Source organism: Gordionus sp. m RMFG-2023, chromosome 1 (genome assembly GCF_954871325.1).
Source record: "Gordionus sp. m RMFG-2023 chromosome 1, tfGorSpeb1-WG-v2, whole genome shotgun sequence".
Classification (NCBI taxonomy): Eukaryota; Metazoa; Nematomorpha; class Gordioida; order Chordodea; family Parachordodidae; genus Gordionus; species Gordionus sp. m RMFG-2023.
In genome coordinates, this window is record NC_088775.1 from 77442306 (window position 1) to 77470248 (window position 27943).

General features: G+C 27.2%; 1 protein-coding gene across 1 annotated transcript; it reads left to right on the forward strand.

Moving 5' to 3' along the window:
• The first annotated feature begins 1132 nt into the window (after positions 1–1132).
• On the forward strand, positions 1133–27793 carry LOC135930577 (uncharacterized). Its single transcript, XM_065467414.1, has 6 exons — positions 1133–1142; positions 1439–1614; positions 5511–5667; positions 22246–22832; positions 22938–23441; positions 27488–27793. The coding sequence occupies exons 1-6, from the start codon at positions 1133–1135 to the stop codon at positions 27791–27793; spliced, it is 1740 nt and encodes a 579-aa protein (XP_065323486.1).
• Positions 27794–27943: the final 150 nt, after the last annotated feature.

Genomic DNA, 27943 nt, shown 5'->3' on the forward strand with positions numbered 1-27943 from the left:
TTTTGTTATCTTTGATTTTAGATTATATAGTTTATCTATAAAAATATTATTAATTCATAGAAATATTGATTTATAATTTTATTTTTGTACATGACTTATTCCCCTCCCGCCTTTACCGCTATATTTTTCATTAAGGCCATGTTTAAATTAATTTAAATAGTTATTTTAGCCCTAACCTTCTTCAAATCCTTCGGTAAAAAAATCCGCGCCATCACTGGTGACCCACAGGAAGGCTTCTATCTCAGACAGCGCATATCTATTGATATATGTAGATCTAACTGCATTGCCATCCATGGCTCTTTTTCTTGACCTCCTCCCACCCAACATACAATTTACTATACTAATTATTTAAATTTTTTTTTTTATTATACAGTTTTTTATATAGATTTTATATAAATAGTTTACATGACATTTTATATATTTTTTTAAAATTATGTATATATGTTTTACTATTAAAGAGTTTATATTTTAAATTAAAAAAAAAAAAATTTCTATAAATGTTATCTATCCTATAAATTAGCCAATAGAATTTAGATTAGATTTGAAATTTAATAAACACAATGCAGCAATCAAGGTACATTATTTTATGATATATAGTGTGTAATTTAAATATGTATTTTATTACTATAGAATTCCACGTTTAATTTCCAAAACTGATATTTCTAATAAAGTATATGAACCTTGTAGAATAGAAAATTATAAATCATTTAAAAAGGAATTTAATAATCATAAGATGCAATCAAATTTTAATCGATTTAAATTTACCAAATCCATCATCCAAGCTGGAGATACTTCCTTAAAGTTAACATTTATGATTATAATTAATAAATATTAATTTAGAATTAATGATAATAATAAACTTGCAATTTCATTGAGCAAATATAAAAGAGATTCAACAAATGAAATGTCCACACTTTCTTCATGTAATATAGTAGAGTTTTAATTAGCATATAAATATATGTCTATTTTTTTTATAAATTAGACAGTAAAACGTTGGATGACAAGGAAAATATTCCTAATGTTAATAATAAACATATGAAAGAATTTACACATAAGGAGACCAATATGCAAACTATGCAGTTAAAAAACCCTATTAATAAAACTAGAGGATCGTTATCTTTTAAAAGTAAATATGTATTTGAGTATATATTTTATTATGTTGATAATAAACAATAGACTTAGGTAGAAAATATTTGCTTAGTTGAATGACACTTTAAAATCAAAGTTTTGCTTGGCCAAGTCTCCAAGTTTGGGTGAATTGAATAGGTCTAGGCAGATAAGGATATAATAAAAAATATGAAATTGGAAGCTTACAATTTATATGATTTCAATAATGGAATAACCAAAATTCAAAAGCAGTTTTATCAATATTTATCTAAAAAAATATCAATAGTTTTTGTTGTAAATAAATTTTTTATATTTAAATTAAATTATCAAGGCAAAACTCAAAATAAAAATGCCACAGACAAACCTAATCTTAAGGTATTGACCAAAGTCAAAAATCCTAACATCAAGGCCTATTTATCTGATGGTCAAACAGTTCTGCCATTAAATTTTCAACAAAGATTTAGGGATGAAAGATCTGAAAATGAAAACCTTGAGGATTTAAATAAAGTTAATAAAATTTTACATCTAGAATAGAATATCTTTGTAAATTCACTATATATAAATTTACAACAAAATCTTTAGACCTATAATCAGAGGCATAACAGATACCCCTGTGGATAAGATAAGATACTGCCATTTTTTGAAAATTTTCACACAGGTTTGTCAAAAATTTTTAGTTTGGGGGTAGGGAGGGAGGATATTGTTTTGAAATAAAACAAATAGTCACACCTGTAAAGACAAATTTTTCGATTTTATTTTTTCCCCAACATTTTTTGCTAAAACTTAACTATTTTATATTTAGATTATTTTTGATATATATTTGTATACGTAGACATATGCGCCGCCTGTCAAATGCGCCGTCGCCGGTGATTTTTGACCATGCCGACGCCACCGCCAAAAAAGTTTCGGTGCTCAACACGCTGCTGCCAATGTAAAAATTTGGCGGTGTGGCGGTGTGATACATATTTATTATTATTAAAAATAATATTTATTTTATATATTATTTATGAATTGTAACTAGAAGAAAAATAATATTAATTGAATTATTAAAATTCAATTTTATTTTTTTAAATTAATAAATATTATTTGCTATAAATTTGATTTGTAACAACCCATATAATACACGTTGGCTCACTTTGGGCAGGTCTGTGACCAACGTGTTAGATAAGATTAGGATAGTAAAACAGAAAAGGTATTGATATTATTATTTTTTATTTTAACTGTTAAAATATTTAATTATTTTATAATAGAATATTTAAATAAAACTGATCTTATCCCACATTTTTTTTATTATTAACTTTTTAATATTTAGAAATATGGCATTATTTCAGATACAAAAGATTTACCAGATAGAACAACACTTAGCCGGAGTGGAGATGATGTGTATTTATCAATGAAAGCATACATATGACAACAAATTAATATAGGTCCTAAATTTTGTGCTATAACTTTTGATATGTGGACCGACAAATATAGACGGCGAAATTATATCACCTTTACATTTCACGAAATAGATAATAATTTTAATATGCTCAAAAAAATATACATAGTACATTATTTTTATTATAAATAATTTTGTATTTTATACATTGGCGACACATCATGGCAATCAAAAACATATCGCTGAAACTATTCTTTCCGAGATAGAAAAAGTTGAAAATGAATTTGATTTAGGGTCCAAGAAAATCAAATGGTTACGGATGCAGGACCCAATGTAAAGAAAAGTGTTCGTCTAGGAGAATATGACCATCATTTATGTTTGGGGCATGGATTACTTAATCTAGTGACAGTCGATGGAAAAAGTTAATAAAATAGAAAATCTCATTAAAAAAGTGAGAGAAATTATATTTGCCTTAAGATTCAACACAACGGATTTTAAAAATATAAACGTTATCGAAAATAGAAAATGTTTTGAATCGATATCATTTACATTGGATATTTTAGAATTGGATGATAATGATTTTTTTATGAAGATCTTTTGGGGTTTGATGATGATAGTGAATATCAAAAATCATATGAGAAAAAACCTTAAAATTAAGTGTGCCTACATGTTGGCATAGTATTTTAATAATGCTGGAAAATGTGACTGGCAATAACAAAAATCCTATAAATATTCTATTAAATAGAATGGAGAAACCGGATCTCAAATTATTTAACTCAGATTGGGACTTGGTGCATGAACTTTTAAATTTTCTTAGAACCTTCAAAGATCATTAGTAAAAAGTTTTTGTCAAAATTTGTTGAGATAGATTATTAACCCCGTTCCGCCATAATAGATATGACTTCATTTTGAATTTGAGTCGAATTGAAAATTTTTTAATATCGTTTTTATAATTTTCATTTTTTTTTGCCGTGTGCATGAAAACATTGTAATAAAAAGTCTCGAAGAATTGTAGTAGAAACAAACCCACGAAAAGGGCGCTCTAGTGTGCCGGGAAATTGAATCGAATCAAATATCTATTTTAAATAATATCGATAACTTAATAGTTCATCAAAATTATCGATATTTCAATGTCTCTTTTTATATTACAATTTCTATCAAGCCATATTGCCTTATTAAATGTCCTTTATTCATGTTTTACAGCCCTCCTTTGCAGTTAAGGCGTTTTTTTTAATTATTACGTAATTTATACATTGTGCCTCGAGAACATCGTCCTAAATGAGGATACATTAAACTTATCTAATTTTTATGATATTTTTCAAAAAATATACACCCAACAGTATAACTTCAAAAAATATACACTTAACAGTATAACTAGATAGGAAAAAATTTCCTTCAGGAGTCTAAGAATTATGAAATTTTAAAGAATTTATACCTGTCAAATTGTCACCCAGACATGATTCAATATAATCTATTCACTATCAATTTTTAAAACATTTCAATACATCTTTAACCAGTTAGAAAACAACTTCTGTAGCAATTCATTACCTAAATTTATGAATCGCAGAAAACATTTTGAATATTTTTTTAAAATTATGCTGTAGAAATGGAAAATACTTTTTAAGGTTTAAAAGTGACGCAGAAGAAATAGCTAAAATTAGGGATTTCGATTTTTACTTTTAAAAAGGGAGAGTTTCACAAGTAAAATTTTTTTTTTGACAAACTATGTCGAGATGGAAAGGTTTAATGAAAATGATTATTTTATGATTGCTGATTAGATTGTATTTATTGATATAATAACTAATAAACTGGAAAAGCGATTTGCGGCATGAAACTTATTTACCTTTAATTTCTTAAACCCGTGCAATCTTTAAAGTTTTCTAGTATTTTACAGGCCAACAATTTGATAGCAAAATATAACCATGATTTAGATCTATCATTTCGTCGGAAATAAAAAAATTTATTACTATATCTGATTTGGAGAAGCCAATAAATACATTAACATACATTTTTAACTTTACGTCTCACTAAAACCACGACGGAGCATAGTTTCTCAAAATTAAAAAAATTTATAAGCCAGATTATCTATTTCAGCAGTAGTAAGTATTGAAGTCAATATTAAATTATTCCTAATATTTTTCTAAATGGCTGAATTATTGATATGCTCACTCTTATAATAAATTTAAAAAGAAGTTTTCATGCATTTATGCAATATTTTATTCTTTTCAATTATTTAAAATGCAATATATTTTATTAAATTATCTCTTAATTAATGTGTACATATTAGTGAAGGTCAACTCTCTGATCCTATCGATTTTATAGAGTTTGCATTTGCAATTTTTCCATATAATTTTTTACTAAATTTGTCTATATTTATTTTATATACTACCTTTCTATAGGATTTACTTTAGTTTTTATGGAAAACGAAATTTGTCAAAAAAGCATTTTACTTTTAAATTAAATATTATATTTGTTATTATTTATTATATAATTTATATTTGATTTGATATATTATTAACATAAAAAATATTTTTATACTAAATAAAATAATAAAACAAGAATTAAATAAAATGATAAAACAAAAATATTTTTAAGATATCACCTCTCCTGGACCGATGTTTTTATTTAGAACCACGGTCTTGGTCAGCCTTGAGGACCATGGTCTAGTTCGATCCGTTTTTATCGCTGGCCAGACCGTACTTTCACTAGTACTTATGGAAATATTTTTAGAAAATATGTAGTTCTCCATCTAGTTATTTCGCAAGGCATTAAGAGCCTGTTACATCTCTGTCTTTCATGGTCTACAAAAATTGGGCCAAAAAATATTATATTATTTCATAACTATTAATATTTTTTGCCTTGGATTGAAGCTTGGCATGAATCGAACATTTTAAGATATAAATCCCACCCAGATCTTTTTTTTCCAGGTCAGATTTGCTGTCTACTAATCACTTTATCACTTCTAATCCAAATGTCATTTATAAAAAAAATCACTAAATTTCAATTATGTCATTAATTAAAGCTTCCGACCCGAACTACTGCATATGGAAGACAGAGCATTTATTTTAACCAGTCTCCTTTTAACTTATGTGGGACCGCTCGTTGTTCTATCCTCAATAACAATGCTAGTTCATTATCGAATGTCGTGCCTAAAAACTTTACTAATGGGAAAAAGGAAAGTAAAAATAAAATGAATAAATTAATGATTTTTATTAAAAAAAATAAGTAATTCAGATAAGAGATATTTTTTTAAAAAGAAATTTGTTCGGGCTGGGCCGGGCCTAATATTTTTTTAAAAAATTCGGGTCTGGTCGGGTCAGGCTTTGGAAATTTTTTTTTAATATATCTAAATTTATCAATTTTATGTTGAATTTTTAATATAAAATAAAAATATTAGATTTTACTTATAGAAACTAGACGTCATATAACATATATCATTTATTTTGAGTAATTATAAAAATTAATTTCTATATTTAAATAAATTCAGGCCAGGCCGGTAAATTGTTTTAAAAAAATTTCGGGTTTGGGCCGGGCTTGAAAAATTAGGCCCGATGTAGATCACTAATTCAGATATGACTACCATTTTTATTAACATTTTTTTAAAATTACTCAGATATTATGTTTTGGGGAGGGAGGGAGGAATAGGGTAAATAAACAAACTAAGAAACGAAAGAAGGAACAAAAAGGATAAATTCTTGACATGTAAGCAGTTTTTTTAGAACTATTCAGTTATGCTAATATCAAGTTGATAGCAGTTTGATAACAAATACCAAATGATCTAATATAAAAATTTATTATATATTGCACTTATAATTTAAAATATATTCCCTTATTCTATTTTATAAGTAATATAATTTAAATATCACTTTTACTACTATATCCAAATAACTTCTCCCTTTATTTTTAACTAGACCCCAAAAAAATATGAAATAAATTAGCTAAATCCAGTTTTTAAGCAGCATATTATTATATGCTAAAACAGGTTTTGTTAATTAAAAATATAGTAAATAATAATAAAAATGCTCAGCATAATATCTTTCTCACAAAAGCTTACCCACTAACCCTTTATTTTCGTTTTAATTAAAGCTTATTATAAAACATTTTTATTTAAAATGTCTTTAATTTTGTACATGTATTTTAAAAAACGTTATTACCTAAAATTCTTTCTATGTTATTTTTAGTTAAAGTATATATGTGCAATATTTATTTTTAGAAGTGTATCTTATCTAATTTTGTATTCTGTAAAGATAGCAATGGTTTTAATTTTTAATATACTTTTTATTAGTATAACATCTATAATTTAACTAAACCATGACACATTTAAATATATTATAATGATCAGTTATAGTTTAAATTCAATTGCAATTCTAAAAGTATATAAAATATTATTATTGAAAAGTCACTTATTTATATAGGTAATAACATTAATCTAGTTACATAATAAGTAATAATTATGAAATTTGAAATAAATATTTAAATTAATATTTAAAATTAATATATCGAAGATTTCTTTTTAGAAATACCAAAATTTTCAATTTATCAGAGGTCAGTCTGCGGTAATGGGAACTGTAAATATCACTAGCTTCACTAAAAGCAGATTCTGAAAAGATTATTGCACATTTTTATAAACAGAATGCGAAAAAAAATAACAATATGGCAGTATGTTTATTAATTAATTATTACTATCAAAAAAATTAAACATAAAAATGGATTTCGATTTTATTTTTAAAAATAAATTGTTTTTTAGATATAACCTTTTTTCAAAATTTTATAATATTTTACTTTTTGTTAAAAACGCCATTTTTTATCGGATCTGATCGAAAAATTTTATAATATTTGTTGATAACTGATATTTTAAAATGTGTGAAATATCGGCCCGTTTCGATATAAATTATCGGTACATCCCTATTAATTTTTATTTTGTTTGATAGTTCATGAGTTATATTGAGTTTTTGGAACTTGGGGTTGCATAGACCCCACTTAATCATGCATGTAACTTTTTTCATCTAATTTAGCATTGATATATTAAGCATAGATAATCACTTATATATTTAATATTACTAATTTATTTATACCTCAGCCAAGACCTAACCTCTTCAGTAGTAGAAGTCAACAGGATCTCTGATAGACTAATGAAGATAAAACTCTGCATTGGTCAATCAATACTACACATTCTATCAGTATATGCTCCTCAAACGGGTTGCAAGGAAGAAGAGAAAGATGACTTTAGAGCTATCCTTGATGAAGCTGTAATGGAAATCCCTAAGGATGACCTAGTCATAATTGGTGGTGACTTAAATGCGCATGTGGGGAAAGCAAGAGATAGCTACAAAAGTCATCATGGTGGTTTTGGATATGGAGAAAGAAATGATGAAGGAGAGCACGTACAGAAATTTGCGCAAGCCTTCGACCTTGCCTTAACCAACACCTACTATAGGAAAAAAGACAGTCATTTAATAACATATGAAAGTGGTACTAGGAAAACACAGATAGATTACATGTTAATCTCTCGCAGAAGATTAAAAGATGTAATAGACTGCAAAGTCATCCCAGGAGAAGATATCGCCGCGCAACACAAACTACTAATCATGGATTTACAAATCTCAAATAAATCCACTCAAAATAAAATAAAACTGGAACCATGCATCAAATGGGGCAAATTAAAAACAATGACAGATGCCTTTGCAATCAATGCAAACATTGAAACAATAAATTGCTCACAAGTCAGTGAAAAAATCTGGACAGACCTTTCATCCAGATTAATAGACACTGCAAAATCGACGCTAGGCTTGACAAGAGGAGGCAACAAATCACACAAAGAATTATGGTGGTGGAATCAAGAGGTACAAACCACTATACAGGAGAAAAAAGCCCTTTATAAAATATGGTACAAATCCAAAAATGCAGATGACAAGTCAAGATACAAAAAATCCAAGAGATTAGCTACAAAGGCGGTGGCTAGGGCCAAATCTATGGCATACGATGACATGTACGAAGATCTACATACCAAAGAAGGGCAAAATAAAATATACAGATTAGCCAAACAGCGAGAAAAGAACTCTAGGGATATAAACGGAGCTCCGAAAGTAATCAAAAATAAAGATGGGAAATTGATAATAAAGGGAAAAAAAATAATGAATAGATGGAAAGAATATTTTCAATAGCTTCTCAACTTTAATTCCCACATATTGCATCTCGACGAACACTCCCCTTGTCAAAACCTTGTACAACCTATAACAGAACAAGAAATAATCACATACCTCAAGCATATGAAAAACAACAAAGCTAGGGGTCCAGACGATATTCCAATAGAAAGCCTTAAAGCACTAGGAGATGATGGAATACATCTCCTCACAAATCTGTACAATAAATTATTTGGAAATGAAGAGGTTCCCCAAAAATGGAGGCAGTAGTTCCTATCTTCAAAAATAAAGGGGATCCACACAATTGTCAAAATTACAGGGGCATAAAACTAATGTCACACTGGCTAAAACTATACGAAAAAATAATAGAAAAAAGATTAAGAGATATAATCGAAATAGGAGAGACACAGTTTGGCTTTATGCCTGGAAGATCAACAACCGATGCTATCCATGCAATTAGGCAAATGAGTGAAAAATACAGGGAAAAGAACAAAAAGCTACACATGGTCTTTCTCGATCTAGAAAAGGCCTTCGATAGAATCCCAAGAAAACTTATCTGGTGGGCGCTACGCCACAAAAAAGTTCCCGAAAAATATATAAGAATAATACAGGATATGTATATGGAACATACAACAATGGTCTAGCACAACAGGTACTTCAGCAGGCTTCAAAATAGCCGAAGGAATTCATCAAGGGTCGGCTCTCAGCCCACTTCTCTTCATTACAGTAATAGATGTATTAGCACAGTCTATACCTCAAACAGTCCCGTGGAATATGATATTTGCAGATGATATTGTGATACTTGCCGAATCCAAGGATGAAATGAAAGAAAGGTTAGTGAATTGGATAAATATCCTAGAAACGCACGGATTAAAAGTAAATAGAGAAAAGACGGAGTATATGGTGATAGGAGGAGATGAAACGGAGAGTATTGATATAAATGATTGGCAGATATCCGCAATTGAAAGTTGCAAATATTTGGGCTCCACTATACAAACAAACGGCACAATAGAAAAAGAGATAAAGAATAAGATTAATCAAGGGTGGTTAAAGTGGAGATCTTTATCTGGAGTGCTATTTGACAAAAGAATCCCACACAAATTAAAGGGAAAAATCTACAGTTCCATAGTACAACCAACTATTCTATATAGTTCGGAAACATGGCCAACCAAAGAATCAGACGAGAGAAGTCTACAAACTATGGAGATGAGAATGCTGAGGATGATTGCTGGGGTAACAAGAAAGGATAAGGTGCGCAGTACAAGAATACTAAATAGTTTAAAGGTAGTGCCCATTAAGACTAAGTTAATGGTAAACAGACTTAGGTGGTATGGGCACACAATGAGAAGGCCTATGAACTACATAGGAAATAAAGTTGAAAGTTTGGAAGTGATGGGCAAACGTAAAAGAGGAAGGCCAAAACTTCAATGGGGCCATAAAGTTAGAGCCAATATAAAGAAGTATAAAATAGATAAAAGAGATTGTATGAATAACATAAAGTGGAGAGAGATGTTGAAGGAGCTTACCACCAGAAAAGGTGAAAGCTAAAGTGAAAAAAAAAAAAAATTTATACAAAACTATATTGGGAAATATTATTAAAATTATATAAAAAAAACGACATTTGAGTTAAAATACAGTAAAACTTATTTAATTGGGGGTAATGATGATTCGGGCAACTCTCTAATTTGGCCAACCAATCAGATTACTATGAACTACTATTATAAAATAAAGAGTTTTGATAAATTGGGGGTCTCAACGGGGCCCAAATTAGACATGCTTTACTGTATTTTCAAAGTAGAAACTTTTTTGAGAGATGGAAATGGGTATTTATAGTCCCTTCATTAGCTATGATCCCTCTAATCTTCAACATAATCTACAGCTCATTTAGGGGGAGGGTACAATAATAAATTTGGGCATTTTCATAAAAATACAATTATGAATTTAAGCGTTACTACATTCTTCCCCTACCAAATAATTATTGTCATATTTAGAAAAAATTTGGTAAAATTATCTCGTTTATAATTTATTTTTAGAATGGATATTTTAAAAACGATTATTATAATTTATTTTAAGAATGGAAAAATGTTATAACTATAATTATTATTGTAGGACTAAGGCATTTTTAGTCGTTGCCATTTTTCCACTTTTCCTTTGTTGGCATATTGGGATTTCCCTTCATTAGGCAATATATAAATATAACTTACACCTAACAGCTTGAACTAGCTGCTCAAAATTATTAATTTTTAAATTGGTTACATTAATCGTCGTCCAATCTTCGTGATTACAAATCATTCACGTTGGATCATCTTTTTTTTTAAAATTTAACGTCAAAATCACCTTTCTAAACATAAGTGTTTTTTATTTTTTATAAAAAAACATTAAAGTTTAATAATAAAATTAATTTATTCCATTTTTAAAAAGCAAGTTTTTGTCCATAAATTGGAAGACTTTTTGAATGAGTTAAAAAATATATAATTTCTTTTTGGGACGGTATATTCTAATGCCTGTACTATTAATTATGATAATATTTTTAACCTATTTTTTAATATAAAAATATATATCTATTATATAATAATCTAGAGTTATTATCTATTAAAATTTTGTCGACCAAAGGAATAGATCGATTCCCTCTCTATATGGCATTTGAATAGAAGGCTGTGAAATCATAATTAAGGAAATTAAGCAAAAGACTAGTAATTGCCTCGATTATATGGATGTTGTTATTTGGTTTGGGATATATAGATCGATATTTATTTTTCAAAACGCCAAAAAAAAATTCAATGGGGTTAAGTTGCGGCTAATAAGGTGGGAGATATGCTATATTTCGATAATTTTGAGTAATTTTACGTGCACGATAAATAGGCGCATTATCCATAAATGATTAAATTGAATGCCATCCATAACTGCACGGGCTGTCCGTAGCCCGACCCGAAAATAAATAATAATATTAATATCTTAAAGTCAGTATAATTTATAATATTAATTATAAAACCATATTATTTAATATTTATCACATTTTAAGATTAAAATGTCAATCATATTAACATGTCATGTCATTATTAATTATTATTTTATAAACCTAACAACCGGATACCAAACTATTTTATCACTAAATTGTGTGTTTCCCGTGAATTACAAGATAAGACATATTTTATGTACTAAAGATAAGTTTTATTCATTATTTATCTAGCCTATACATTGTCTTTTTTAACATTTGTTTTAAAAAATTTCTATATAAAATTTAAGATTGAGATTTGATTCAGGGGAACTTATTTCTATAATTTAAATTTCACTACCATAAATGTTAATTATCCTAGAAATTAAAAAATATTATATAAAATTGGTAATGATATTCTAAGTTACATTTATATATAAAATATAATCTTTACTTATTTCGTTTTGGTATTATTATTTTTTTATCTATCTACCTTAATATGAGTTGTAAATTTTCCAGCTAATTTTGGTTGTCAATATTTTAAAATATGGCAGAAAAAAATTAGGAAATTAATACAAGATTCTCTAAGAAAATAAGATGTATACTGTGATATGTAAAATTTAAAACATGAATATTAAAAAGAATCTGTATCTGTATCTTTTGTCAAGAAAATAAAAAAGATACACGATTCTTTTCAGAATTAAGGATCTTAGATACAGATATTAGTATCTTATTAAAAATGTCAAAATATACTGAGTACAAGATATAAAGGGATCTTGTATCATGTATCTTAGATACAAGTATTTGCAGTACTGCCCAACTCTGTTTATTTCAATAAAGTCATTTTAAATATTTTTTTTAGATTTTAGACACAGCCATATTAAAATTATCTCAATGGATGCAAAATTAAAAAGAATTGGTGAAAAGTTTAAGACAAAAGAGTATGAAGTAAGGGAGAATCTTAATGGAAAATCCGATGTATGGAAGAAATTTTCATTTATATATGATGAAAATAAAGAAAAGCTTAATTATGTCATTTGTATTATATGCAAATTATTTATGTATATAATTCAATAACAACAGGTTAGATATTTATCCATAAAATATGATCTTATTAAATTATTTTAGGCACAAATCAACTTAAAAGACATAAATGTGTAAATACAATTACAACAGCAGAAAGTAAAAAGACATAATTAACAATTGATAGTCTTTTTGGTACTGATCCTAAAAAACTCAAAAGTTGTAAAAAATTGAAAAAAGAGTGCACAAAAGTGCTTACTATCTTTTGTGGACGTGATTTGAGATCATTTGATACAATTCATGGGGAAGGGTTTGTTGATTGTTGCCAATATTTTGCCAAAATAGGTTCAATTTTGGAAATATTGATGTTAAAAGCATCATTCCAAATCCTACGACAATTTCTAGAAATTTAGTAGATACTGCTGATGGTATTCGCAATAAATTATTTCCTATATTAAACTCATATATGAAAAAGGGTCGATGTGCTGGTAACAAATTTATGAAAATATGGTTAAATTATTAATAATTTTTTATAGCCACCACTAGAGAACTGCAAAGTAATTTTTTCGCAACCCGAGCCCGAATTAAAAAAAATTTTTTGTCCGAGCCCGAGCACACATTTTTTAGTCCGACCCGAGCCCGACCCGAATAAAATTTTGCAATTTAAGTTTTAATATTATAATAACCAAAAAAAAATTTATGTGTATTTATTCAGTTCAGCCACCTTAAATAAAAGTTTATTTGACGGCCATTATCTATTCAAGATATATATTAAGTTGCATTTTATTAAATTTGTAAAAAATATTATAAAATGATTAATATACAAGCGAATTTAAAAATTATAACGATTATATAATACAATAAGCATCATTTATGCGAATATAGATATGATATAAACGTTAATAAATATATAAAAAATATAATGAACATATTATATTATATTGACCTCATCAATATCATTATCAATATCATTATCAAAATTATCACAAAGTGAATAATTATGATATATAAATAAAGGCGTCCAGTTAATCTGGCTTTAAACGAGTCCTTCTATCCTCAAAGGCCCTACCTGGAAAACGCCCTTTCACTGCTAGCCGACGAAGCAGGGATAGCCAGGAATTTAAGAGCTAAAATACTTAAATTTGGAAACTCATAATGGTTTGTTTTCCACCATTTTAAAATATTATCGTCATCAATACATAATTTCGGATCTAGGTATTTTTTTAGCTCGTCAACTTCGGCGCTAGCATCAGAATACGCATTGTCAGCCTCCCATAGAGAGAAGTCCAAAAACGTATCTACCACCTCTGTAGTTTCTTAAGAAAAAAATATTCATTAATAATGTTAAGATATATATTTATTTTATTATTTTTTAATAAATAATTTTATTAATAATTTAACCATATTTTCATAAATTTGTTACCAGCACATCGACCCTTTTTCATATATGAGTTTAATATAGAAAATAATTTATTGCGGATACCATCAGCAGTATCTACTGAATTTCTAGAAATTGTTGTAGGATTTGGAATGATGCTTTTAACATCAATATTTCCATATATTGAACCAATTTTGGCAAAATATTGGCAACAATCAACAAACCCTTCCCCATGAATTGTATCAAATCATCTCAAATCATCTCAAATCACGTCCACAAAACATAGTAAGCACCTTTGTGCACTCTTTTTTCAATTTTGTACAACTTTTGAGTTTTTTCGGATCAGTACCAAAAAGACTATCAATTGTTAATTGTGTCTTTTTACTCTCTGCTGTTGTACTTGTATTTGTATATACACATTTATGTCTTTTAAATTGATTTGTTCTTAAAATAATTTAATAAGTTCATATACCTGTTGTTATTGAATTATATACATAAATAAATTTGCGTATAATAGAAATGACATAATTAAGCTTTTCTTTATTTTCATCATATATAAATGAAAATTTCTTCCATACATCGGATTTTCCATTAAGATTCTTCCTTACTTCATACTCCTTTGTCTTAATCTTTTCACCAATTCTTTTTAATTTTGCATCCATTAAGATAATTTTTTTAATATGGCTGTGTTAAAAAAAATATTTAAAATGACTTTAATAAATTAGATTAAAATAAACAGAGTTGGGCAGTACTGCTAATACTTGTATCTAAGATACATGATACAAGATCCCTTTATATCTTGTACTCAGTATATTTTGACATTTTTAATAAGATACTAATATCTGTATCTAAGATCCTTAATTCTGAAAAGAATCTTGTATCTTTTTCATTTTCTTGACAAAAGATACAGATACAGATTCTTTTTAATATTCATGTTTTAAATTTTACATATCACAGTATACATCTTATTTTCTTTGAGAATCTTGTATTAATTTCCTAATTTTTTTCTGCCATATTTTAAAATATTGACAACCAAAATTATCTGGAAAATTTATAACTAATATTAAGGTAGATAGATAAAAAAATAATAATACCAAAACGAAAAAAGTAAAGATTATATTTTATATATAAATGTAACTTACCAATTTTATATAATATTTTTTAATTTCTAGGATGGGATGAATAACATTTATGGCAGTGAAATTTAAATTATAGAAATAAGTTCCCCTGAATCAAATCCCAATCTTAAATTTTATATGGAAATTTTTTAAAACAAATGTTATAAAAGACAATGTATAGGCTAGATAAATAATAAATAATGAATAAAACTTATCTTTAGTACACAAAATATGTCTTATCTTGTAATTCACGGGAAACACACAATTTAGTGATAAAATAGTTTGGTATCCGGTTGTTAGGTTTATAAAATAATAATTAATAATGACATGACATGTTAATAGATGAGGGTTTAACTTTTACATAATCTCTAATATATTTGAATCAATATTTTTATATAATTTTTTAAAATTTATAAATAATATGATTTTATAATTAATATTATAAATTATACTGACTATTTAAGATATTAATATTATTATTTATTTTCGGGTCGGGTTTTCGGGTCGGACAGCTTTTACAAGCCCACCCGAACCCGAGAAATTTTTTTTTTGATGTCCGAACCCGGGCTACGGACAGCCCGTGCAGTTCTCTGGCCACCACAGACCTTTGGACTGATGATTATAAAAAAATATCATATGTAACTCTAACAATTTATTTTATAAATGATTCCTGGAAACTAAATAAAATTGTATTGTTTACATGCAAATTTAAAGAGGAAAAAAAGACAGGGGAAAATATCAAAAAGGAAATTATTAGAAATTTCACCTTGTTAGGTATTGATTTCATTAAAAATATTTATAAAAATCCATGTATCAGGATACAGCAGGACCTATTTATCGAAAATTCCAATTATTACCGACCAAGGAGCTAATATGATTAAAGCTTTTGAAAATCATAAGCGTTTAAATTGTGCTTCTCATCTATTAAATACAGTATTGAGAAATACTTTTGATAACAAAAATATTGAATCTTGTTCGGAGATAAATCAATGTTTTAATGACTGTAAAAGTTTAGTAACGTATATGAAACAGAGTGGGTATGTTAAATTAACTTTTTATTAAAATATATCATTACATTTTAGATTAGTTAATCGCCTCGATAAAACTCTCCACATGTGTGTTGAAACTAGGTGGAATAGTAGGTTGAATATGATTGAATCGATCTTTAATCAATTTAATGACATATTGGAAATCCTCAATTCCAGAGGAGAGTCGATTAGACTTGAAAATATTGATTTTGAAATGATGAGGGATCTGATCAAGTTTCTGACGCCTTTTAAAATTGCGAGTGATGAACTTGAGAGTGATTTAAAACCTACTATTCACAAAGTTATTTTATGTTATCATAAAATATTGAGTTTTTTAGCGAATCCTAGCTTAAACTATCAGCTAAACCAGCTTTCATTAAGATGCCGGGAAATATTGGTGGATAAATTTAAAATAGATTTATTCCACCAAATTTCGACGTTTTTGTGCCCAAAATTTCGGGATATGAAAATGTTATCCCGGGAACATTATAAAGATTTGTGTCAACATATCAACACGTTGATTAATGCAGAGAAAATCAACAGAGATGTGATTGAGCAAAATTCTTTAAACAACTCACCATCTAACTCGTGCTCAACCGATAGAGTAGTAAATAAAGGTTTATTAAATTAATAATAAAATTATTTATCAAAAAATAATAAAGTAAATATATATCTTAATATTATTAATGAATATTTTTTTCTTAAGAAACTACAGAGGTGGTAGATACGTTTTTGGACTTCTCTCTATGGGAGGCTGACAATGCGTATTCTGATGCTAGCGCCGAAGTTGACGAGCTAAAAAAATACCTAGATCCGAAATTATGTATTGATAACGATAATATTTTAAAATGGTGGAAAACAAACCATTATGAGTTTCCAAATTTAAGTATTTTAGCTCTTAAATTCCTGGCTATCCCTGCTTCGTCGGCTAGCAGTGAAAGGGCGTTTTCAGCTGCTGGTAGGGCCTTTGAGGAGAGAAGGACTCGTTTAAAGCCAGATAAACTGGACGCCTCTTTATTTATATATCATAATTATTCACTTTGTGATAATTTTGATAATGATATTGATGAGGTCAATATAATATAATATGTTCATTATATTTTTTATATATTTATTAACTTTTATATCATATCTATATTCGCATAAATGATGCTTATTGTATTATATAATCGTTATAATTTTTAAATTCGCTTGTATATTAATCGTTTTATAATATTTTTTACAAATTTAATAAAATGCAACTTAATATATATCTTGAATAGATAATGGCCGTCAAATAAACTTTTATTTAAGGTGGCTAAACTGAATAAATACACATAAATTTTTTTTTGGTTATTATAATATTAAAACTTAAATTGCAAAATTTTATTCGGGTCGGGTTGGACTAAAAAATGTGTGCTCGGGTCGGGCTCGGACAAAAAAATTTTTAAATTCGGGCACGGGTTGCGAAAAAATTACTTTGAAGTTCTCTATTCATCCATAGTGTAAAATAATGTGGCAATTGAAACCTGTATCTATATATAAGACATTTTGAAATAGCACATAATCATTTTTAAACAATATTCTTTACTAATATTAATATCATCTGGGGAATTCCGTCTTAATAGATGAGAAGCACAATTTAAACGCTTATGATTTTCAAAAGCTTTAAACATATTAGCTCCTTGGTCGGTAATAATTGGAATTTTCGATAAATAGGTCCTGCTGTATCCTGATACATGGATTTTTATAAATATTTTTAATGAAATCAATACCTAACAAGGTGAAATTTCTAATAGTTTCCTTTTTGATATTTTCCCCTGTCTTTTTTTCCTCTTCAAATTTGCATGTAAACAACACAATTTTATTTAGTTTCCAGGAATCATTTATAAAATAAATTGTTAGAGTTACATATGATATTTTTTTTATAATCATCAGTCCAAAGGTCTGTGGTGGCTATAAAAAATTATTAATAATTTAACCATATTTTCATAAATTTGTTACCAGCACATCGACCCTTTTTCATATATGAGTTTAATATAGGAAATAATTTATTGCGGATACCATCAGCAGTATCTACTAAATTTCTAGAAATTGTCGTAGGATTTGGAATGATGCTTTTAACATCAATATTTCCAAAATTGAACCTATTTTGGCAAAATATTGGCAACAATCAACAAACCCTTCCCCATGAATTGTATCAAATGATCTCAAATCACGTCCACAAAACATAGTAAGCACCTTTGTGCACTCTTTTTTCAATTTTGTACAACTTTTGAGTTTTTTAGGATCAGTACCAAAAAGACTATTAATTGTTAATTGTGTCTTTTTACTCTCTGCTGTTGTACTTGTATTTGTATATACACATTTATGTCTTTTAAGTTGATTTGTGCCTAAAATAATTTAATAAGATCATATTTTATGGATAAATATCTAACCTGTTGTTATTGAATTATATACATAAATAAATTTGCATATAATACAAATGACATAATTAAGCTTTTCTTTATTTTCATCATATATAAATGAAAATTTCTTCCATACATCGGATTTTCCATTAAGATTCTCCCTTACTTCTTACTCTTTTGTCTTAATCTTTTCACCAATTCTTTTTAATTTTGCATCCATTGAGATAATTTTAATATGGCTGTGTCTAAAATCTAAAAAAAATATTTAAAATGACTTTATTGAAATAAACAGAGTTGGGCAGTACTGCGAATACTTGTATCTAAGATACATGATACAAGATCCCTTTATATCTTGTACTCAGTATATTTTGACATTTTTAATAAGATACTAATATCTGTATCTAAGATCCTTAATTCTGAAAAGAATCTTGTATCTTTTTTATTTTCTTGACAAAAGATACAGATACAGATTCTTTTTAATATTCATGTTTTAAATTTTACATATCACAGTATACATCTTATTTTCTTAGAGAATCTTGTATTAATTTCCTAATTTTTTTCTGCCATATTTTAAAATATTGACAACCAAAATTAGCTGGAAAATTTACAACTCATATTAAGGTAGATAGATAAAAAAATAATAATACCAAAACGAAATAAGTAAAGATTATATTTTATATATAAATGTAACTTAGAATATCATTACCAATTTTATATAATATTTTTTAATTTCTAGGATAATTAACATTTATGGTAGTGAAATTTAAATTATAGAAATAAGTTCCCCTGAATCAAATCTCAATCTTAAATTTTATATAGAAATTTTTTAAAACTAATGTTAAAAAAGACAATGTATAGGCTAGATAAATAATGAATAAAACTTATCTTTAGTACATAAAATATGTCGTATCTTGTAATTCACGGGAAACACACAATTTAGTGATAAAATAGTTTGGTATCCGGTTGTTAGGTTTATAAAATAATAATTAATAATGACATGACATGTTAATATGATTGACATTTTAATCCAAAAATATGATAAATATTAAATAATATGATTTTATAATTAATATTATTATTTATTTATTTTTTTGATGTCCGAACCCGACCCGAGGCTCGGGTCGGGCTACGGACAGCTTGTGCAGTTCTCTAATTCGGTCAGCCTTCTTCTCTATACCGCTGTCTGCTCAAGTAAGACCATTCTTTGGAATTCGTTTCAACAACACCAATTACGCTTTCGAAGTGCTCCCCATGGGGGCATCATTTAGCCCATACTGCTTGCAATCTATCGTTTTAGACGCATGCGCGAAAACAGTAAGAAAAGCAAACTATAATGTTTACCTAGACGACATACTAATCTACGGAGACAACGAATTTGATGTAAAGTGGTCAACTAGGTACTAAGATGTACTTTAGAGGGGTGGGGCCTACAGATAGCCCCAGAAAAGTCGGTACTGGACCCTACGAGTCACATCACCTACCTCATTGATTTAGTTAATAAAACTATCCAAGCAGACACCAATACAAGAAGAAGACTAGAATAATGCCTACAAATCTTTAGGAGGCATTCTTACCAGCACTAAGAATTGGGCAGACAGCTCGCTGCCAGGTCCTAGGAGTCGTCAACCACTATGCATACACAATAACCGGGATGTCTAGACTATTCTCCCCGTATTATGCTACCATGAACAATTCCAGTCTAGCCCCTGTGGTGGACACATACCTAGTATTCAGGAAAGCTAGTATCATTATTGAAGTCATTTTAATTGTAAAAAATTTTTAACTTGAAAGGAAATCACGAATTTAAATTGCCCCTAAGGAAAATTTCAAATTTAGTAAGAATTTATTTTATCATTAAAATTAAAGGTTTAAAAAATAATTAACATTTATGTTAAAAACTTGCCTTATTTAAATATAAGGAATTTACTAATAAATACATGATTTTAATATTAGAAATTTTATCGTTTTATTTATTGTTAAAATTTAAGATTTCTTTATGGAAAATAAAATATATTTATAGTAAAAAAACGTGTTTTCGAAATTAAATTTTAAAATAAGGTAAACAAAACAGGACACAGCCCCAGTCCTACAATAAATTATAATTGTCTTTTTGAATAACAATTATCAATTCTTACATATGCCAACAAATTTATACTATGATTGTAATTTTTATGAGAATCTCAAATTTAATATTGTTCCCTCCTCCAAAATGAGCCATATAGTGATTTAAAAATGAGATGGATTGTATAAATGTCCATTCCCATCCCTCAATAAAAAATAGTTTCAATTTTAAAAATACAGTAAAATATCAAATTTGGGCACTGTTGGGAATTTAATTTAATTTTAAAAAAGGGGTTAAGGATAGTTTTGAGTTAAAAACTTTTATATTCAAATTAATTTATGAAATTTGTAAAATAAAATAGAAAAAAAATTAACAATACCTTCTTTCTTTTATTTCTTATCAGTTTAGAATATCAAGCACCAAACCTTATATTAGACAAGTTTTACCGTATTTAAAATAGGCCACGTTTTTTGGTGCAGTGTTTATAAATTGTTGTGCAATAAATTTATCAAAAAAAATATAAATAATTTGGGCTGTATTTAAAAAATATTGAGCAGTAAAAAAAATAAAGTTTAATTATAACTATAATTGTTCATTCATATTTGAAAGTTATTTTTATTTATACAAATGTCTTTTATTATAGGCTATCAAGTATATTATATGAAATGTTTAAATATAAAAAAAAAATTAGTGACTGAAATATCATGAATGAGATGCATTATGGAATGTAATTTTATTACACAATGTGTCATTTGATAAAATTTAAAAAAATATCTGGATATTTTATTAAAATTTTCATGTTAAACAAGTGCCTTTTTACTTATTTATGCAATATCTTTTTATTATAAAATATCAAAAAGTAGATCCTTCCCTCGACAAATACCCAAAATCCCTGTTATCCAACCTCATAGAATTTTCCATCCTAAGCTTATCATTCTTTTCACATTTTCAAATTCATGTTCAAAAAAATTAAAACTACAAAATATAAAAAAATGGAGATTAATCTAGTAATTGCAAAAATTTAAGATATCTACCAAATGTTTTCTTCTTATCATTTTAAAATACTGCCCGAATAATTCAAAATAAAAATTGTTTATCGGCTGGGCCCTAATTTATTTAAATGTAGAAAAATTTAATATTTTTTTAAATATTTTATAAATAAAAAATATTGGCGCCTTGTTTCTTACAAGAATTTTAAAATGTATTAATTTATTTGACAAAATATAATGATATCATATTTAAAAATTTAAGCCCGAACCGAAAATATTTTTTAAAATAGACCCGGTGTGATTTGTAGATCTCTAATTTAAATACTTGCCTTAATAAAATCGTGGGAAATTTTTGTATAGGACCAAAATAAGGTCTAAGAATTGTAGTGGTAATTTTTAAAAAAAACAGAAAATTTCCCAAAACTAGGGAGTTTTTTTATCCCTAAACTGAATAAATAACCCGAAAATTGATATTAGAATAAATAAACATAAATAGTACTTAAGGGTTTATTTCAACTAAAAATAATTGTCTTAATTTTAAAAAAATTCTGCTAGGAAATTTAATTGATCATAAATGAATAGATAAAATTTATCCGTCATTCTGATGTCGGATCGGTCAAATAAAATATATCCGCTGATACCGATATTGCAAAATTTTGCATCCTTAATAAATAATAATTTTAAAATTATCAAGCGGCATGCCCCAGGTCATCCAGCATCTTTGACGCCACAATTAAATTTCAAGATAATTCTATCAAACATCCTGAATCCATTATAGGCTCAAAATCGTTTCGTTCTTCCAACAAAGAAGCATCTAATCCTTTCCCCCTTCAAAATAATCTGATTGCCAACACCCATTCTACGTCCTCTGCATCTTCCATATACCCTCTGATGGTTAACAATTTAATTTATCCCATCTGCCAAAATAAGAAACCGTTTTTTAACCTTGAAATCAAGACAGTCGATCAAAATACCATTATTCCATACCAGAGTTATGATGGGACTAGCGCCGACCTAACATTGATAAACGAGAAATCCGACATTAAATATCCATCCATCCTGAAAAAAACTAGTAAGATTGCATACAATTTTGATACATCTAGCTCGTTCTTGAAAGGCGAAATGGATACTTTATATTGTTCTAACAGTTGTAGTAACAGTAACTTTAGTTTAAAGTGCAATAATAGTTATAAAGAAAGAAGGAACTTGCTAGCCACATCTACTGATATCAGTGATTCCACCATTTTTAACTACGATCCATCGGAGCATTCAAAAGTTAAAGTTAAAAAATATATTTTATTTGAACATTTTTATTTTTCATCTATTTTTCTAATAAAAAAAAAGATTTGTTATAAAAAATAAAACTATCTTTTTTTACTAATACAGGATAAAAAACTCAAAAAGGTTGTCAAGTGGCTAGATCTAGACCAATTAGAAAAAGTTCCCAACAACTCAACTCCATATACTTCTCACAAAAATCACAATATTCACAGTACCATTTTTTTAGACCCACCAGACGGATCTTCCTTCAATCATGTCAACCGTTGTATTACCTCGATCGGGTTGAAATCCTTTGATAGCAAATTCAATGATTGCTCCACCCCTTATAAAGATGAGAATAAATTGTGTAACTCGTCTACCCCAAAATTTGGTGGCATCAATAATCTTCATTCGGTTAATACTATCTCCCAAACACCGAAACTCCAATCCGGATATTTTCGTGAAAAATATTGGGACACCATTAAACAGGATAGTATCGGCTTGAGTCAGTTGATCACTGAACTAGAGATCACACGTTCGAGTCCGACAAAGATACTTCTCAACGCCCAAAAGAAAGAAATTAATAAGCCCTTGCCTCGATTAGCCCCTATCACATTTTTGCCATCTCATGTATTAGTTACTTTAACAAAATATACCTGTTATTAGATATTTTAAAGAAAATCAGTGTAGGGTTCTGGCATTAATTAAATCAATTCTAGTTTGCTTGTATTTTAAATAATTACTAGTTTTCGTTTTCAAATAAAAACATTTTATTTTACGATAATATGTATAAAAGCTTAACTTTTGGTTAATTGCCAATATTACAAATGATTTTGTATGTTGTGTTAAGCCTTAATTTTTTATAATAAACCCCTATAAATTAAAAGATTTATAAATATTTCCGTTTTTTTAATATTTATATTGGTTCAATATTTTACTAATACTAATAATTTGCATATTAACTTTTCTTTTTTCAACCTTAAAAATTTTAAAAAAACAAAAGGTAAAAATAATATCTATTTAATTTAAATGATCAAATTGTAACAATTAAAATTTAATTATAAATCATTATACCCCGAATCAGAATATTCATTATGAACAAATATTAAATATTGATAACACGATTAAATACTTTTTAGTAGGGACATGGACAGGAACCTTGAGTAAATTTATGGAACGGAACTGGAACCTTCATATATAAATTTCTTATTTGTTTCTATAATTAAAAAAATAAAAAATTGTAATTCATCTTACAGATGCGTTCTTTTTATTATTTTTTATAAGAATAAATAATCATTAGTCATATTAAACTATACCCCTAGCAAAGTAATAACAATTAGCAAACAAGTAATAAATTATCTAAATGTCGGCATTGTGAAACCGAGATTGCCGGGAAACATAAAGGAAATTTATCAAGATATCTTAAATGAAAACAAATAATAAAAAAGAAAAAAAAATCGAAATTTTTATTGTAGAAATGTTAACTTATTATACCGAGAAGCATAATATTTCAATACCACTTACTTAGAAAACATTATGGGAGGGATTGGTTACACTAGTGAATCTAATGGTAGGCCACTTTCCAAAATAAATGATTTATTAATCTCATCGATAAAAGTTTAACTAACTTAAAAATTTAATGAGATTATTTTAGAATATTGTTTTAATTAAATAATAACTAGGTATCACAGTTTATCAAATTAACTTACAGATACATATTGAAACTAGTTTAAGAAAATTAAGAAATGAAATTATTAGTGATATTAGTCATAAATTAATATCCCTTTAACTTATAGCAACACGTTTCGATAGAAGCATTTTAGGAATAAATATTCAATATATTAAAGAATCTATGATGGAGTTCAAACCAAACATCCTAATACATAAATTCAAAAGTCAAAGATGTTTTGCACATTTATGAATAATCAAATATATGAGATAACGACTGACAATATTTGATTTATTTCATAAATAGCAAAACTTCTTTGACTTTTGAATTTATGTATTTGGAGTTATGGGCTACTTTATGTTCCATCATATATAAAGTTTGTAATTTCAAACTAATGCTTCTATCAAAACGTGTTGATCAAGTTTAAGGGATTTTTATGACTAATATCACTAATAATTTCATTTATTAATTATTTTTAAAAAATAGGCTAAAATAATGTCATGAATTATTCTTTCGTTTAAAAAAAAAGGTTATTTATTCATCAGTTATTTAAAAGAGTTTTTTAAAAAATCTTAAAAATTGTAGTTAACATTTCAACAATCAATAGAAATTTCGGGTTATTTTTTATTATATCATTATATTTCCTTGTATGTTTTCGTTTAAGATGTCTTAATAAATTTCCTTTATGTTTCTCGGCAATCTCGGTTTCACAATGCCGACATTTGGATAATTTTTTATTATCAAAAGTTCATTTAAAATTTTATTTAATAACAGTTAAATATTCTCCTTCGTTTTAATTATTTAATTTACTACATGTTAGCTATTTGTTATTATTTGCTTGTAGGGTATGGTTTAATATGACTAATAATATTTATTTTCATAAAATAATAAACTTGTTAGATGGATTAAAATTTTTTATATGTTTGATTATAGAAATTAATAAAAATTTGTATATATATTTTTAAGAAACTGTCACTTTGGTCTCGGAGTTTTTTCTTAAAAGATAGCAGCTCAAATTTAGAAGAAACTAATATAAATTAAAGCGCCTTAATGTTAACGGAATTTTCTTCGGCAAGAGCCTGAATAGGCGACATTTAGCCATTACCCCAACTATACTAATTACAGAAATAAGATGTTTATTTTGAGGAAGGTACTAATATATTTGCATCGTGATACTAAGAATTTTATGGGGAAGGTATGAGGTAGGTTCCGGAATACACGTTCCGTTCCATAATTTAATTCAAAGTTCCGTTCCATGTCCCTGGTCATAATTTATCTAAAAAAATACTTAATAATGAACAAAAAAAATTATATTTCAAAATTATTTGATAATATATTTATAATTGAAATAATTTGTAGTGGAAAAGTATTGAGTAAATTCTATTGTGATTGATGGTTATTTAAAACTCCTTTTATTTTAATTGAGTGTATTACTTTTTCATATAATAAATGCAGATATTTTTTTATAAATTGATGATTATATAAATTTGTTTTTATATTTTTAAGTTTACCATTAAGTGTTAGATGAGACTTAGTTTATGTTTTATGTGTGTACGATATTACCAGGCCTGTAGCCATTAATTTCCAGTTGGAGGGGTCAACTGTTTATTTATGAGGACAAATTTTGCCATTTTTATTGAAAATTTATAAATTAAATATAAAAAATAATACTAATATAATAGGACTATTGTGATTTTTAAATTTTAACATAAATAAATTTTCGGGTTATTTATTTTTCATATGATATTAAAACTAAATTTTGTTTTCGTTTATCTTTCACTGACTCCAATTGGAATTACAACGTCAAAAATGAAATTATTAAACAATTACCTTTTACTCAATTGGTGGAAATAAGTAATTATAATTTAATTTAAGATGGCTGCCTGAGTATCCTTCGGTGCCTGCTGGTGTTTCAGTTACACTTTAATAGAAAAATTGATATTCTAAAAAAATATTCGTCATTTTCATAATAAAATACTCGCACCTATAAAAATTTTCATCCTCTTTAAATTTTTATTATATTATTTTAATATTTGATATGTATTGATCAGTAGCGTTACTGGGGTAAGGAGGCCTCCTAAGAATTTTGAATTTTTTTTATTAATCTATAATTAACATTTAAATATGATCGCCTGATAGGCAGAAAGTAGTTAGCCATTTTTAATATCTTGAACTAGGAAAATAGGTATTTTGAAAAAGTATTTTTCCTCATGTAAGATATTCGTCTTCTTTCAATCTTTTTCTAAAAATATATTAATATTTGACACTTGACATGTATTGATTAATTACCTTTAGGTAATATCTCATGATTAGCAGAAAATAGTCTGCAATATTTATTCTTGATTAAATCTCGCTAACATTGATGGACTTACCATGTTTTACAATTGATTGAGATGAATCATCACGGGAACTGGCAAATTCGCCAACACTAATGTCTTTGTCGAGGAATGAAAAATGACGATTATTCTTTGTTGTTTTTTCATTTAATTGTTAATGAGTGAATGGATATTTTATAACTAATATTATCATAAGTATTTTCATGTTTATCCAATTAATCTGGCTTAGATATTTTAATAACTAAATTTTCTATGAATTTTGGTTTTTCATTTAGATTTAAATGAATGGCGAATTAAAAGTCAATAATTAATTATTTTTTTTAATTTGGTGGTCAAAAAATTTATCGAAATTCCATGTTTCGAGATCGGGGAAAAATTTCTGGGGTGGAGGGGGGGGGCTGCCCCCTTCTATTAGTCACAAGCCTGGATATTACACTTGAAATTAAAGTTATCATATCAATAATACCTTTTATAAATTGTAATAAAAATGAATGTTTAAGCCGGGGTCTGTTTATCATGGGATGCAGCCCATTATTTTTAAATTATCCATTTCTACCATAATATTTATTTTTTATGAGATTTTAATTGATTTTTTTCAAATGAAGCAATTTCTATTTCCCTTTTTATATTATATAAAAAAAATTATTGGCTTCTCCATTTTTGGCTCACAGACCTTCATCGCTGCCACCAACAAACAGAATGCAAACTATCATTTAGATGTTTGCGAAGGCAACGACGCCTACAAAGATATTCCAAGAAAATCCCCCGTTTCGCCTTTCAAATTCAAAACTGAATTTAGTGAACAACATATCAAAAAGACTGACGACAACCACGCCAACGAATTTAATCGAACAGATTCTTTCTACCCTTCAAACCAAAATTCTTTTAAAAGTCTACTGGAACTTGAGAACTATAACTATCATTCAAACCTCAATTCCAGTATTTTATGGGCATTCGACCCGCTATTACAAAATTAATTTAGAAAAATTTATAATTTTTAAAAAAAATTATACAGTGAAATGACAAATATTTATAAAATCGGGGCATCGAAAAGTCTCATGTTTTTTTAAAGATTAAAACATACTGTTGATTATTGTGATAAAAAAATATATATTCTTAAATTATGA

Coding starts and splice junctions, on each gene's coding strand:
- LOC135930577 (XM_065467414.1), top strand. Junction 1,615..5,510: donor ACCTTGAGGATTTAAATAAA/GTTAATAAAATT, acceptor CATTAATTAAAG/CTTCCGACCCGAACTACTGC. Junction 5,668..22,245: donor TACTAATGGGAAAAAGGAAA/GTAAAAATAAAA, acceptor AAAATTATCAAG/CGGCATGCCCCAGGTCATCC.